Source organism: Amblyomma mixtum, chromosome 5 (assembly GCF_055824585.1).
Source record: "Amblyomma mixtum isolate Tamu chromosome 5, ASM5582458v1, whole genome shotgun sequence".
Lineage (NCBI taxonomy): Eukaryota > Metazoa > Arthropoda > Arachnida > Ixodida > Ixodidae > Amblyomma > Amblyomma mixtum.
In genome coordinates, this window is record NC_143016.1 from 190,672,020 (window position 1) to 190,688,199 (window position 16,180).

Genomic DNA, 16,180 nt, shown 5'->3' on the forward strand with positions numbered 1-16,180 from the left:
TCCCCAGACCCAGCCTGCTTGCACTGTGTAAGCCCATAATTGCAATCCTCAGACGCTTCGTTCTCCCTTAAAGGTGCACTGAAGAGGAATCTGAACTCACCTTTTTGCCGCGGGAACTCAATCTACACGTTCCCAGCATTCTTGGAAACTTCGACTTATTGCCCTGTGCGGCCGATTTCCCTAATTAAGTTGGATTAACGTCCGGCTCCCGCATTTTTTTTTTCTTAATTCCACGCATACGGTGGGAGAAGTCGACCAACGCATGGAGTGCCTTTCAGGCAGTCGCGTGGCGACTCTGCTTTTGCTTTTATTTTGTTTCTTTTAGGTGTCCATGAATAAATAGGTCCAGTCAGAGACTACAAAGCTGCCAATTAGGCCCACGGAAATAAAAATACACGTGGACTCTTTCCTTTCGCCAATCACTATGTACCACTCCGCCGATGACAGAGCGGCAAGCCGCCACGGGACTGGTTGAAAGGTTGGTCAACTCCTCCCACCGTATGCAGGGAATTAAAAAAAAAAAAAAGGCGGAAGCAGTACATTAATTCGATTTAAGTTAGGGAAATCGGCCGCACGGGGCAATAATTCTAAGTTTCTAACAGCACTCGGAACATGTAGATCGAGTTCCCGTGGCAAAAATACGAGTTCAGATTCCTCTTCAGTGCACCTTTAAGCACTGCAGAGGAGCCACCACAATGGATGACTGACGCTGCATTCCAGCTCTGCATGCCATGTGGCCCCTCGTTAACTGGTCAATGTGCAGTTAGTCGCATGATAACGTCATCACCTTCACCCTCATTAGTCACATGAGCAAGTTGTTAGTTAGCGCTCGTGTATTCTTCATGTCTGCGCACCCTCTTTTTTCAGCATGCAGTAGCCAAAATTTGTCGAAATTTTGAACACGGTAGCTGACAAACGTATTAATCAGAAGAAAAGTTGTGTAACTATATTTGTGCATGATGGGGAAACTGTATGAACTGATAACGCTGGTTCCATTGCATCTTGACGTGTCCCTTATCTCCAACTCTTCTTTGCTGAACAGTTTAAGGGGGACGCAGCAAATAATTTTTTTTCTTTTGTTAAGGAAGGAAGAGGGTTTTAGTAAAGAAATTTTTATTAATGAAGTCACAATTACGAAACCTTCAGGGAACATATATTTATGCGGTTGATTCCAAACATGTCATTTAATTTTATATACAAGTCCTTGTGCATTTATGGAATATATTATGTAGCTTTTCGCTGAGTATTTAAAAGAATTCTGCTGTAGGGAACTTGCTACATTGCATGCTATTGGTTTCTCTCCATATCAAGCCAAGCAATAAGGGTAAAATTGTCATCCTGCCTAGCATAGAAGTTCAGTTACAGGATTTTGCAGTTGTCACTTCAGAAACAGGAATGCAAATTTTTCTTCCGGTTTGTGAAGTGGCAAACTCAAAACCCTCTAAGTCAACTGCTACGATAGGCAGGATGACAATTTTACCCTTACTGCTTGGCTTGATATGGAGAGAAACCAATAGCATGCAATGTAGCAAGTTCCCTACAGCAGAATTTTTCGAAATACTCAGCAAAAAGCTACATAAAAAAGGTTTTGTTTTACACAAAATTAAATTGCATATTTGGAATCAGCACGCAAAAATACATGTTATTTGAAATTTCCCAATTGTGACTTCATTAACATGTTCACTGCATCGTGGGTCACCCATATGTCTCGCCATGTATTCCTGCGGTACGGCAAGAATACTGAGTGGCGCTATGAAGCCGTGGAACAGCTCAGATTTTTTAAACAGCCTGCAAAAAACACGCATGCCCAGTTGCTATTGCATCTTGCTGCTGTTTCCAATGAGGTTACTTCACTTAATGATGGATGACGGCACAGTAATCTCGGCCCCAAAAATTGCTGCCACAGTGAATGTGCTAACAAAAAGTTTTTTTTCCAAGACCTGCTTCCCTCCTTAACAATCAGGTCTTCATCTGTCTTAGACAAAAAAAAACTATAGCAGTACAACTTTAGAAAGACTTTTTTTCATGAGTGGTCATCGAAAATTGTGTGCGCGATGGTTCCGGTGCATTGGCCATTCTGCTGGTTTCCCTGCGACAGAGCACTGCCATGCAGAGAAGAGCTTCTGCTGGCTGCAATGCTGACCAAAAGCATAAAAGGTGATAAACGATGAAAATGAGGGAATAAAATTTAAGGCTGATTTTCTCAGCTGTCACTTTTTTTTCTGTGCAAAATGCTGAAGGCATGAATGATAGCAAAGGATGAGTGTTTTCTGCGCATGCATCCTGAAACGTCGAGGAGTGATAGAAAGCTCTCGATTTGTTTTATGTAACTATCGAGGACAAAAGTGGGAGCCGGAGCAACAGAAAACTGCGGCATTTTGGCGAGCCAAAGCACAAAAGATTGAAACGAGCCAAGCGACATGCCTGCTGATAATAAAGGTCACGCACTGGCTGTCTCGATCCCAGATGCCGTCTGTAGATGGCGTTGAAACGCAGTTTTTCCGTTGCTCCAGCTCCCGCCACGTGGAGGAGCATACCACCTTTGTCCCCGATAGTACATGTGCAATACTTTCTGAAAATTATATTCTTGTAAGAAAATTATTCTTGTATTATTGTATATGCATGCTGGAGTTCAACTTTTATTTCCATGAGTACCGGGCACCCCAAGACCAAAACAAAAAAAAAACAGTTTTACTGCACAAAACAAGGCTTTGTGAACATGACGACGTAACAAAACTGTGTATTTCCCCCTTAATTACCTAATGACCTGGATAACCTCACGAGGGTGTTAATAGTAATTATTCAGCAAATATACTCGCTGGATTAAATTGAATCGCAGCTCTGAGATCAGCATAAATTTCGTTACATTTCATGCATGAGCAATGAAAACAGTTTCAACTGCATGCATCGCCAAGATGACAACTTGGCCCCCTGCCAAAAAAGCAGCACTTGCCATCAGCTGCTCCTCGGTGGGTGCCTTCTCCTCCAGGTACAGCTCCCCGAGGGCCTCGTCCACATTGGACACATGCTCTGCAGACACACAGGGGTGCAGGCTTTGTCGTCACTGCTCTTATACAGACAAAATGGAGTTTGAAAATAAAGCTTAACAGTGGAAAAAGTAATTTTTAAAATGTTATCTCATGGGTAGAATCACACAATTCCACAAGGAAAAAACAGTCTCAGGCTCAACATGAGGCCATGTGCAAGAAGAAGCTATGACGCAAAGTGGGAACTGAGCAGCAGGGAGACAGGTCATCTGGCACAACAGCCCTCCAGTCCAACAGGTGAGCAAGACCGGCGCATGGCAACTGCACCACGGAGTCCCGAATGTGTTTTTATAACTGAATGAACAGGTGTGACGCCTGTGCGACTAGTGCGACAGAAATAGGGTAGTTTCATTTCACACTGCCCTTCAGAAGCTGCACCACCAGTCACTTGAAGCAGTCTACTGACTGGTCCCATGCATAAATAGCCCCATGTACACTAGGCAGAGCAGACCGATTCTAAGCACAGAGGTCCAAGTGCCACCTCACTCTGTCCAAAGCCGAGGACCACCAAGGAAAGACGCTGGGATATGCATCGGGTCATCCCTTCCACTGGTCCTATGCAACCCCCGTCTTGAAACGAATGTGCTACGGGTGTTCCAATATGTGGACCATTTTTTTATTATTGTTAAGGGCTCATTCCAGCATTTGTAAAGCTGTTCAGTGAAAAGTCTGATGGCCTTACTTTCACATGGGAAGCCCCACAGAACAACAGCACCCGGTTCCTGGATTTGCGCATTTGCTTTTCCAAATGCCGCCTCTGTTGGATGTACTATCAGGGACAAAAGTTTCCGGACCACCCTGCACTGTCGCCAGAGCAGCTGGGAGCGCATCGCCGCACGCTCTCGCGATGAGACTGACGATGCGCGCATGCGCGTCCTTCCCTACCTGCGAGCGTGCCAATTTACCTGCTGGGAGCTGCCGCTCATCGAACACGCCGTTGCTACAGTGGCACATTGCTGACTCATCTGCACAGCGATCTCCATTGCCGTTGACAGGCGCTTCCCGTTGTACTTGGGCAATGCTCATTGTTCGCAGCACAAAGTTTTAAGCATCTTGTCTGACCAGTCTAACCTAGAGAGGCAGCAGCGCACAAGTGGCACTCTAAATAAGCTATTTGTGGCTTTGTAACCGCTTCTTTATTGCTTTATTACGGCCGAAAAAGTGGCAAAGACAAGCGACAAGCGTTGTCATAGGCGTGTGCAAGCGTATGCGCAAGCGACAGGCGCCTGTCAGCGCCAATGAGTTGGCGCACCCCAATGAACCGACAAGCAGCGGCTCCCAGCAGGTAGATCTTCACGCTTGCAGGTAAGGAAGGACCCGCATGCGCACAGCGTTGGTCTCGTCACTAGGTTTGTCACCGCGAGAGAGCGCGACAATGCGCTCCCAGCTGCTCCGGCAAGCGTGCGGGGCGGTCTGGAGACTTTTCACTTCACTTCACTTCACTTTATTTTCCTTAAAGACCCTTTTCCAGGGTGTTACATAAGGGGTGGGGTTTACAAAATGCTCACAAAAGGCCCCCTTCCGTACAAAAATGCTCACTTGAGGCTCGTAAAACGAGACATAGTTTCCAATGGCCTTAAAAAGAAGCCGTAAGCATTGCATCAATGACAGCTTTGAGCCACAGCCTATCCCAAGAAATGTGACCTCTGGTGTTTCAGAGAGCGTTCTACAAACATTAAAAAGAAAAAAAAATCATTCGAATGTGAGGAAGAGAGGCAACGTGTGCATGTGATCCCATTCCACCACCACAGGTGGTCGAAATTTCCAGAGCCCTCCACTACGGCGTCTCTCATAGCCTGAGTCGCTTTGGGACGTTAAACCCCAATAAACCAAACCTCGATACAAGGCGGATGCGGTGTTCTCTGCGCCGTGCAGCTGTCAAGCATATGCAGCATCATACCCAAGAAAAAGAAAAAGCACCAAGAATGCACTAAAAAGCATGCTGTACAATCCACGGAATGTGCAAACAGCGTTGTGTATAAGAGAGAGAGACTTTAATGAATAAAGGAGAGGTCTGCCTGGTTATGGGCCAGCACATCGTGCAGAGAACACCACATCCACCTTGAATTGACTTTCCACTTACTTTAGATTGTGGTGGTATGAGATCACATGCACACGTTGCCTTTCTTCCTCACATTCGCATGGTTTTTTCATTTTTAGTATGAGATTCCTTCATTATGTACCTGTTCGTATATCGGGCAGACTGGCTGTTGCGTGAACAAGAGACTAAGGGAGCACAAACTATGCGAGCGATAATCATCATCATCAGCCTGCCTATGCCCACTGCAGAGCATATGCCCATGTACCTCCAATTACAGACGACGACCGAAAATTCGGACGCCTGATTTTTCGGACATGCTTGATTATTCGGACTTTTTCGCGGCACCGCGACATGGCCCATAGAGCCAATGTGTAAGAGCGCTTGAAATTTCGGACGCACCGCAACTGACCACTCGATTTTCGGACCTCGTTCGCTCTCACCGCCAGTACCCAAGCCGCCATATAAGGTCTACAGTGGAACCTCATTAACTCAAACTGCAAGAGAGATTTAAAACTTGATCAAACAAAACGAAATTCAAGCTTAAAGGGAGCCTCTTAACTTGCGACGCTGAGATTCTGCGCGAGTCGGCCCATTGCGCTCGCGTGTTTTCGAATTCGTGCTGTTCTTTAATGTCTTTCGCCGCACGAACTTGAACCATAGTCTGAGTTCACGGAACTCATCCGTGCCGAGTCTTTCGTCCCGAATACGGAACGCGAATACGATCGCGGAGGCCACGCGCACGCCGTGGCCTCCTCGATCGAAGCGCGCTTTGGGCGCGCTGCCGGAGCAGATTAAAGCGGCCACGGCACGCGCCGTGGCCTCCGTGATCTGCTCCGGCGCCGCACGCACAGGAGCTTCCAAGTGCCGTCTATGGATGGCGCCCGAGGCCATGATCATCATCGTCAACTTTTTTCTCCGCCGCAATTCTCCGCTATTCACATCGGCATCAGTATCGCCAGCTCCAGCCTTTTGTGGCATGTTAGCGCGTTCACCGTTTGATTGCGGCTTTCGCGTGCTGCCACCGAGCTTCACAGTTTTAGCGCGATGGACAAGCACCTTAATAGCTGCACGACTGGGAGTTAGCTCTCGAACAGGGCAAGCGTGCGGCGGGCAGGAAATTCGACTAGGCCCAGAAGTGCGTCCGATGATGGTGCAACCAAAAGAGAAACACAAGCTGCAAAAAGCGCGCTCTCCGAGGCAAGCCATGCGAGTTTCCCGAACTGGAAGAGCTGCTCCTGTGTGTAATGAAATTTTGGAACAACGGCTACGCGTTGACAGCGGACAGACATGCTGCACGTCTTCTTTTGGTTGGTTTGTTGGTTTATGGGGTTTAACGTCCCAAAGCGACTAAGGCTATGAGAGACGCCGTAGTGGAGGGCTCCGGAAATTTTGGCCACCTGGGGTTCTTTAACGTGCACTGACATCGTACAGTACACGGGCCTCGAATTTCTCCTCCAAAGAAATTCAACCGCCGCGACCAGGATCGAACCCGCGTCTTTCGGGACAGCAGCCGAGCACCATAGCCACTGGGCGCATTTGTTTTTCAGTCCCGGACTGTCCGGGACTACTTGCGGACTCGAGTCCGGTATTTGTTTTTCTCGGGCAGCCCGAAAGCTCCGCCCACCTGCCTGCATCGCCATAGCAACGCGTTCGTTTTTAGCCTATGGCAGTCCGCGGGCTGCTTGGGGCTGCTGAGAAGGCAGCAGACGATAGCTGCGCGCCGCGCTGGCAGCCATATTAAGTTAGACTCCATGTGCATTTTGAGTGCTTTTCGTGTTCCTGGAGGTCGATATCATGCGTTAAACCTTCACATGAGCTCCGTAGCTGCTCTCTGAGCCGTCGTAAGACTTTTTGTTCTTGTATCTTCGTTTATTTTCTTGAAGTCCACCGCACACGGACGCGCGTTAGGAGCTGCGAGCGTGTATTGTTTGCTCGTGTCGTCAAGAGGTTCTTGTTCGCTTGTTTTGCGACATGCTGTCTGCGCGCTTACCTGAAAGCATCGCAGGTGAACCACTCGTATACTGGAGCAGTTATAGCGCTTGTTGTCAACATTTTTGCGAAAGCTTTCGTCTATCTGCCTATCCGCAACGAGTTGGGCTACTTTGTGCGAACTTCGCCGCAAGCAGTAGCGGCGAGCATACCTCCGAAGCTGAGTTCTGTAATGCACCTACGCTAAGCTGACAGTACAGTCTTTAAATCGACTCAGTATCATGATCGAGCGCACGGCGTTGCTTCGGCGTCGTAGTGGCCGTGGCTTGCATCGTCTGCTAGCAGATGACAGCGTCCTTGTACGGTAACCGAGGGGGAGCCCAGCTCTGGTGCCGTGTTCGAAAGCAGCCTATGGCAAGTAGGTCATGTGACCATGACGCTTTTCCTGTCCGAGCGGAAGCCGAGACCTGCCAGCAAGTAGTCCGGGACTGGAAAAACAAATGCGGCCACTGAGCCACCGCGGCGGGGCTTCTTTTGGGTTGAGCGTGCCCCAGAGCACAGCACCAGCTCAAGAGTCGAAATACTCCGCGAGTGACGACTGAACGTAGAATAAATGTCGCTCATTCCCTGGTTGGTGTGGTTTTGCTTAAAAAAAATATTTTTTTTCGCACATTGCATGTATGGGCCGCACCCCAAAAATTGGCCCTCGAATCTATAAAAAAAAAAAAAGTGCGGCCCTTATGCGCGTTTATACGGTATGTCGCGCGGCGAAATATAGTCATGAGGAGCTTTAGATTGTGTGCAATACAATTGGCTGCTTTCTCCGGCATACTAGTAATAAGCTTGTGATTTTTTCGGTGAAATTCGATTTTCCGGACTGCCCGATTTTTCGGTCGTTTTCGCGGTCCCTAGAGAGTCCGAAAAATCGGTCGTCGACTGTAACCCTGTCCTTCGCTAGTTGCGGCCACCGTATCCCCGCAAATTTCTTAATCTCATCCGCCCACCTAACTTTCTGCCATTCCCTGCTACGCTTGCCTTCTCTCGGAATCCACTCCATTACCCTTAAGGACCAACGGCTATCTTACCTTCGCATTACATGCCCTGCCCAAGCCAATTTCCTTCTCTTAAGGGGGGACGAGGGTCTTAAAACTGAGCTTTTTATTTATGGCTCGAATCTTATGAAATTTTTCCAACAGGTGCATTTTTTTCTTCTGATTCCAAAAATGTAGTCATAATTGAGCTGGTGGTCTTAGATCAAAAGTTATCTTAAATTCTAGACTGTAATTAGGTAATTTCTTACGCAGCTTTAATGAACTTCCTCACTGCATTTTGTTGCTTTCAATTACATGAATTGATAGCCAGCAAATTCGCACACCCGATGACATTCTTACTCATTTTGTTTAGGCCGCATAAAAATAGCAATTTACAATTAGCTTAACGAGTTGCAGTGTCCAATACTGCAACCTTTTACTCTCAACACAGTATATCAGGATGACATGCCTTTAGAGAAAAAGGAAGAATGTCACCAGGTATGGGAACTCTCTGGCTATCAGTTCATGTAAATAAAAGCAACAAAATGCAATGAGAAAGTTCATTAAAGCTGCCTGAGAAATTACCTAATTACATTATAGACTTTGTAAGCTTTAAGGCCACCAGGTCAAATATGATTGCATATTTGGAATCAGAAGAGGAAAACACATATGTGTGCAAAATTTCCTGAGATTCTAGCCATAAATAAAACAGTTAATTTTAAGACCCTCGTCCCCCCTTAAAGTTCATAGAAGATCGTCACCACATACTGCACAATGGTGGCCAAATCCTGCTCTGGTAAGGGACTGCGTTAGTGGCTCTGGTCACTGAGATCAGGCCACACCTCAGGCCTGGTTATGCCATTCCATCGACACATGGAGTTTTTTTTTTCTTTCCTTTAATTAGAGTGGAGAATTGTGCGACCTCTTGAACATAATGCGGACGTTCTACCTCTATGCCATCTCTGCAAGCAGGCAGTGATACACCTGTCTAAACAAGAGAAGTTGCAGGAACGCAGTCAAGGAGGAAGGAAAAAAAACTCAGGAGAGGCGGTTGCGTCACACTTTTTGAAGCCACTCCCCCCACTTGGACCCCGTTTCAGTGCGCTTGTGCATGTACAGCAGGAAGTGCAGCAGACGAAGCCGCTGCGCCCAGCATTACTGTTGGCTGCGCCGTCGGCCAAAGACTCCCAGCAGTCCTTGTGGAAGTGTGTGACTTCCGGCACACTTTTTGGCGTGCAGCTCGGATAGCGAAGGCCTCTCCTGAGTTTTCCTTCCTCCATGAGCGCAGTAGTGCTCCAGATACAAAGAGAAAAAAAAAATGGCTGGCTAAACGCAATGTAAATATCTTTACTCAGCTGCGTTGCACTCAACAACAAGAAACTGTACACAGCATAGCGCTGCACTTAATAACTTTATGAGCGGGCAAGCTCCAGATGAGCCAACTACCGTATTTACTCGCATAATAGGCGCACTTTTTTTCCAGAAAATCCGGCTCAAAGTTCGGGGTGCGCCTATTACGCGGGGTAAAATTTCCGGAAATTTTTCGACTCGCAAAATTGAACACACCGCGTAAACGCACTCGTGTACGGGCCGCTCCCCGTTTTCGCGAAGAAAATGTTAAAAAAAAAAAGGTCCGTGTATCGGCCGCACCGAAACTTTCGGAATGCACGCGCCGAGGCCTCCGCGATCGGCTCCAGCTGCGCGCAACGGGCGCTTGATCGCGGAGGCCACACACGCGCACAGGAGCTTCCAGACGCCGCCCACGGAGGGCGCCCAAGGCCAAGCTCATCATCATCATCATCGTTTTCCTCCGCCGCGAGCTTTCGCTATCTATATCGCCATCAGCATCTCCAGCTCGTTTTTTTTTTTGTTGTTGTTGTTGTTGCTGTCAAGTGCCGGGATTTGCGGTAGCGCGATAGTTATCGTGGTTTATGGCTTTGCCGCGGAGCTTTGATGTTTTAGCTCGACGGGCAAGCACCTTAACAGCTACACGGCTGGGAGTTTGCTCTCCAACGCGGCAAGCGTGCGGCAGGTCGGAAAATACGACGTGGCCGAGAAGTGCGGCAGTTGCGACTGCGGCGTCCCTAAATTTTCGTACACGACTCCAAGCGCCGATGTTTTCGCGGGCCTAAGTCGGGAACGTTTCCGGCTGGAGATGAAGCTTTCCAAACAGACGTTTAAAGTGAGCATCCCTGAAAACTGTGTGCGGCTGTTCTACGCGATGTCGTTGTACGTGCTGTGGGTCCGCAGCAGCTGCTGCTAAATAAAGATTGGGAAGCGGGGGGTGGTGAGGCGTCGGCTTGCAATCGTGTAAATACAGTATTGATCACAGTGCCAAGTTCGGGGTGCGACTATTATGCGCGGAAATAAAAAAATCTGATTTTTCGCGCCCTAACTAGGGGTGCGCCTATTATGCGAGTGCGCCTATTACGCGAGTAAATACGGTACTTGGGTCACATGAGATATGGTCCAAACCTTCATACAGTAGGCGGGGCAGCTAAGTTGAGTTAAGCTAAGCTTAACTTAAGGACAACACAGCGAGCTACGGAAAGAATATTGATAGGTGTAATGTTCAGAGATCGGAAGAAGGTGGAGTGGGTGAGGGAACAAACGCGGGTTAATGATATCCTAATTGAAATGAAGAGGAAGAAATGGGTTTGGGCAGGGCATGTAATACGAAGACAAGTTAACCGCTGGTCCTTAAGGGTAACGGAGTGGATTCCAAGAGGAGGCAAGCGTAGCAGGGGGCGGCAGAAAGTTAGGTGGGCGGATGAGATTAAGAAGTTTACGGGGATACGGTGGCCGCAACTGGCGAAGGACAGGGTTAGTTGGAGAGACATGGGAGAGGCCTTTGCCCTGCAGTGGGTGTAGTCAGGCTGATGATGATGATGATGATGATAAGCAATCCACATGACAGCAATAATTCAAACAGTCATCTCGTGGACCACTGCAAGTGCACGAAATGTGACTGCGATTATGCTTGTGGTTCCAATGTGAACTACTGCTCCAAGTATCAGAGATAAAGGCAGGGCAAAAGACAAATGTCAGAGGGAGGTGATTGAAGCTTGACACAGGGGTGGCGAATGGTGGGTTAGCACACCACCAATCTCCTTATCCAAGGAATAAATTGCCTTTCTAGATGGCGGCATCAACTGAGTAGGTTCTACTTTTGAGGGCGGGTGACGGCTTTGCTGTTTTACTTAAGGTTTCCATTTCTCCTTTTGCTCAAATATGTGACTAGGCCTTTGTTTGATGTTGTGACTTGGTGCCTGTTGTAGTTTTTGATGGTTGCTTCCTGTTCCTTGACACCGCTTTTGCTAAGGTGAAAAGATGCCACCAGCCATTCAATTAATTGTTTAGCCATTTCATCGGCCTCTTCGGAGGCAAGCCCTCAGCTCCTCCGCTGGTCACACGTTTCTGTTGGGCAGTTCATCTGAGGATCTGATAAAAGAATGAGCAGTTATGACTACTGCCGGATGTGCAATCAGCTTTGTTCCTGTCAACTAGCCGTGTACTAATGCCTTAGCATGCATAAAATGTGGCCTTGTTATCAATAAAAATTGAACAGGTAGTTGAGCGCTTCTCCAGTGGTGTATGTGTCCTGTGGTGTATGTAGGCAGCAAAGTGGGGAGAGGGATATGGTAAGAACCCACAGAGTGGCTACTGTGGATGGAGAGGGATGTACAACCTGGAGTGACTGCCACAGGAACAACGTGGCTACTATGGAGGGCCAATCAGCCAATCAGCTTTTGCTGGTTAATGCACTAAGCCATCAACCTTAGCTCTTCATGCAAGGAGAAGACCTAATGCGAACGCATTGTCATCGCATAACAGCCCCTTCACTCCCCCCTTGATTCATTTTTGATACTGCGAACCTTAGTACTGGGATTATAGCAGGGTGGGAAAACAAAGCAATTACACAACACAGGCAAAAGTAAACGACAAGATAAAAGTACAAGTTAAAACAATCATTCTAACATAACACCAAAAACAACAATATATACACTTCAACAGTAATGCACGAATGCCATGGCAAACACCAAGCCATGCATTGTGCGAACAACGTTAGTTGGGTTATTTCAAGTGGAAGCAACAGACACAGAAAGGAGTGAAGTTACCTGTTGTCCATATGAGAAAGAAAGCAAATTAGCAGGCTGAGTTCTGCCCTTTCACTAATTGGCAGGATGTCTCGGAAGAGCTATGTGACACACCCACCTATCAGCTCGTGGCGACGCTCCTCAATCTCTGTCCGCATGTCTGCTGGTGGATCCTCCTCACACACCACCTCCCTGCAAGAGGCCACATCCTCGGTCAAGAGCATGCCTACTGTGCCACACCATCAAATCCAATGTAAGCCAGCGCTCAGCACCAGTCCTGCTGCATCTGTTTCCATATACAAGCACATTCGTTTACTGGTATGACGCAATAGCGTTGAAGTTGAAGTTGAAAGTTTATTGAGGAATTCAATCAAAGTTACAAGCATATACAGTCGAACCTCGATGTAACGAACCTCAATGTAACGAAATTCGCGATGTAACGCATTTTTTTCATTTCCCAATCACTTCCCCATTGAAAACCATGTATTTTTTTTCGCGATTTAACGAAGTAATTTTGCTCCGCACTTTTGATGTAACGAAGTCCTTGCGCATCGCATGCATGTGCCAGGAGCTACCTTGACAATCGAATGAGAGCTAAAAGTTTAGCCGAGACGAAACGCAGTTTGTATTTGCCCTTTTACGCACCAATTTTGCCGGCAGTGTGGGAATCTGCAAGAACGTACCGCCGCGCCATCTGTCGTGCGCATACAAAGCCCGCGGCATGGAAGTTTCAAGACGCGCCGCGCCATGACGCCACTGGCGAGCTGTAGACTCTGAACGTGAAAGCGCAAACCGGAATTTTCTTGCAGCGTCCGTTCGTTTTTTTTTTTTTTGCGTGCGATGTCCTCGTAGACAACAACAAAAAAAAGTCTTCAGTGTTGACAAACTCGTGGAGCTAGTGTGGTTGTACCTTTAAAACGATTGAGCAGCGAAAAAAAAAAAAAAGTGCCCTGGCAGAGGAGGCGAGTGGCGAAGGGGGTAGAGGGGAGGCGTGGCGTGGGAGGCGCGCGCGGTGCATTCTGGGTGGGCGGCTTCGGCGCGCTCTCGGCGCGGCCCGCGCGAAATGCAGCCGGCTGCATTCCGCGCCGGGCGCCGTCAGAGCGCGCCGGTAGCCGCCGAACACGCTGGTGATCGGGCGCCGCTGTTTCGCGAACGTGACGTCGCCGTGCCGCGCGCGCACGCGCGCTCGCGCTACGTCGGAGTATAACCGCACCGCGAGCACAATCCCACCGCGCCAGCGTGAGCGATGCGAACATTTTTCTTTATTTTTCTCTGATGCGTCCCCGGCTGCAAATGTTCAATGCTGATGATGATGATCCCAGTAGCGACATCTTGTGGCGGCTTTCAGTACTAGGCGCTGCGCTCGTTCTTTTGTTATGCGCACACGGAGAAAAATGATGCCGTCGCGGTGTTTGCTATCACTCATTATGCTCCTGATGTAGAAAAAAACATCCGGTGCCCTTGTTAGCGATACTATTACTCGATTTTCTTGCGTATTTCCTCAATAAGTGATTTACAAGTTCCCATCAACAAGCAGTGTTCCTGAACCAGTTATACTTTATTTTGACAGCTGAAACATGGGAACCTCGAAGTAACGAAATTCGCGATGTAACGAAATTTTCGGCTGCAAGTAGGACTTCGTTATATCGAGGTTCAACTGTACAGCGAGAGGTCCCATGGTACAAAATCGCGGGCGGGACCTCAAATGAAAATAAATTTCAATATGCAACAAAATACATGACACATTAATTAGCGACGCACAGAATAAATATAGGTACATAGTGTACCGTATTTACTCGCATAATAGGCGCACTTTTTTTCCAGAAAAACCGGCTCAAAGTTCGGGGTGCCTATTACGCGGGGTAAAATTTCCGGAAATTTTTCGACTCTCAAAATTGAACACAGCGCGTAAACGCACTCGTGTACGGGCCGCACCCCGTTTTCCCGAAGAAAATATAAAAAAAAAAGATCCGTGTAAGGGCCGCACCGAAACTTTCCACGACCCACGCGGGAATAGCCTTCGGAATGCACGCGCCGAGGCCTCTGCGATCGGCTCCGGCTGCGCGCAACGGGCGCTTGATCGCGGAGGCCACACACGCGCACAGGAGCTTCCAGACGCCACCCACGGAGGGCGCCCGAGGTAGAGCTTATCATCATCATCGTTTTCCTCCGCCGCGAGCTTTCGCTATCCATAGCGCCATCAGCATCTCCAGCTCGTTTTTTTTTTTTTTTTTGCTGCTGTCAAGTGCCGGGATCTGCAGTAGCGCGATAGTTCATCGTGGTTTATGGCTTTGCCGCGGAGCGTTGCTGTTTTAGCTCGACGGCCAAGCACCTTAACAGCTACACGGCTGGGAGTTTGCTCTCGAACACGGCTAGCGTGTGGCAGGTCGGAAAATACGACGTGGCCGAGAACTGGGGCAGTTGCGACTGCGGCGTCCCTAAATTTTCGTACGCGACTCCAAGCGCCGAGGTTTTCGCGGGCCTAAGTCGGGAACGTTTCCGGCTGGAGACGAAGCTTTCCAAACAGACGTTTAAAGTGAGCATCCCTGAAAACTGTGTGCGGCTGTTCTACGCGATGTCGTTGTACGTGCTGTGGGTCCGCAGCAGCACTAGTGAGGACTAGTAGTCAGTTCAGCAAAAGCTTTGTTAAAATAAAGATTGGGGAGCGGGGGGTGGCGAGGTGTCGGCTTGCAATCGTGTAAATACAGTATTGATCACAGTGCCAAGTTCGGGGTGCGCCTTTTATGCGCGGAAATAAAAAAAATCTGATTTTTCGCGCCCAAACTAGGGGTGCGCCTATTATGCGAGTGCGCCTATTATGCGAGTAAATACGGTAATAAGTGTTACTAAAATATTTAAATACAAACAATGTAATGCAGGAGAATGTACAATAAAACACTCACAGATGCCGCGATACATAGGTTAATGATTTAATGATCATATGTACATGCAGAATTAGACAGTCTCAACTTTACATTCACAGCTAACTGGGAGCCCTCAGACCCCTCTTGGTGCAGGCGTTAAGCGATACGCCACTGCCCTGCAATTGCAGGTGCTTCCACCAGAGCACAACACCTACAGTGCTCAGTTCAATATACTGGTGGCAATACCGACTGCATCACTAGGGTCAGAGGAACCCGTTGCAGTGGCCCTCAGCGTACACTACACCCACTCTTGCTGAGTTCGGGATTCAATCCTGCAACATTGAGCTCACCTGCCATGTGCCAAAGCTGTTAAATTAATGATGCTATGTACAGAATTACGCACATAAGGGGCCTGCTACTGCACGTCAATAGGCTGAAACTGCTTTTGCCCTCCCAAATATGACGCAAATAGGTCAGTTCCGGACATCTGTTGCTGCCCCTCCCTCAATCCTGCATGTTCATCTTCAATTCCTGGCTTGGCTCAGATCACCCTGAAAATGGATGTTCAAGTATAATACCAAAGCCTAACAGCCACATAGCTACCTTCTTTTGGAGGTGTTAAGACTGAATAAACAAGGTCTTGTATGCAGCTATGTACAGCCTGAAGGTCCCTCTGGTTATATAACAGGCTCACCTATGGTTATACAGTTGAACCTCGATATAACGAAGTCCTACTTGCAGCCGAAAATTTCGTTACATCGCGAATTTCGTTACGTCGAGGTTCCCATGTTTCAGCTGTCAAAATAAAGTATAACTGGTTCAGGAACACTGCTTGTTGATGGGAACTTGTAAATCACTTATTGAGGAAATACGCAAGAAAATCGAGTAATAGTATCGCTAACAAGGGCACCGGATGTTTTTTTCTACATCAGGAGCATAATGAGTGATAGCAAACACCGCGACGGCATCATTTTTCTCCGTGTGCGCATAGCGAAAGAACGAGCGCAGCACCTAGTACTGAAAGCCGCCACAAGATGTCGCTACTGGTATCATCATCATCAGCATTGAACATTTGCAGCCGGGGACGCATCAGAGAAAAATAAAGAAAAATGTTCGCATCGCTCACGCCGGCGCGGTGGGATTGTGCTCGCGGCACGGTTATACTCCGACG

At 48.1% G+C, this 16,180-nt stretch overlaps 1 protein-coding gene across 2 annotated transcripts in view; it reads right to left on the reverse strand.

Moving 5' to 3' along the window:
- mEFG1 (mitochondrial translation elongation factor G 1) overlaps nucleotides 1-16,180 on the reverse strand; it is a 76,747-nt gene that overhangs the window by 38,567 nt on the left and 22,000 nt on the right. For both annotated transcript variants that reach the window (XM_089546512.1, XM_089546511.1), the window contains exons 7-8: nucleotides 12,264-12,337; nucleotides 2,954-3,030 (exon numbers count right to left, since the gene is read on the reverse strand). In XM_089546512.1, coding sequence (XP_089402638.1) covers nucleotides 2,954-3,030; nucleotides 12,264-12,337 — 151 coding nt within the window. The remainder of the gene's footprint in view (nucleotides 1-2,953; nucleotides 3,031-12,263; nucleotides 12,338-16,180) is intronic.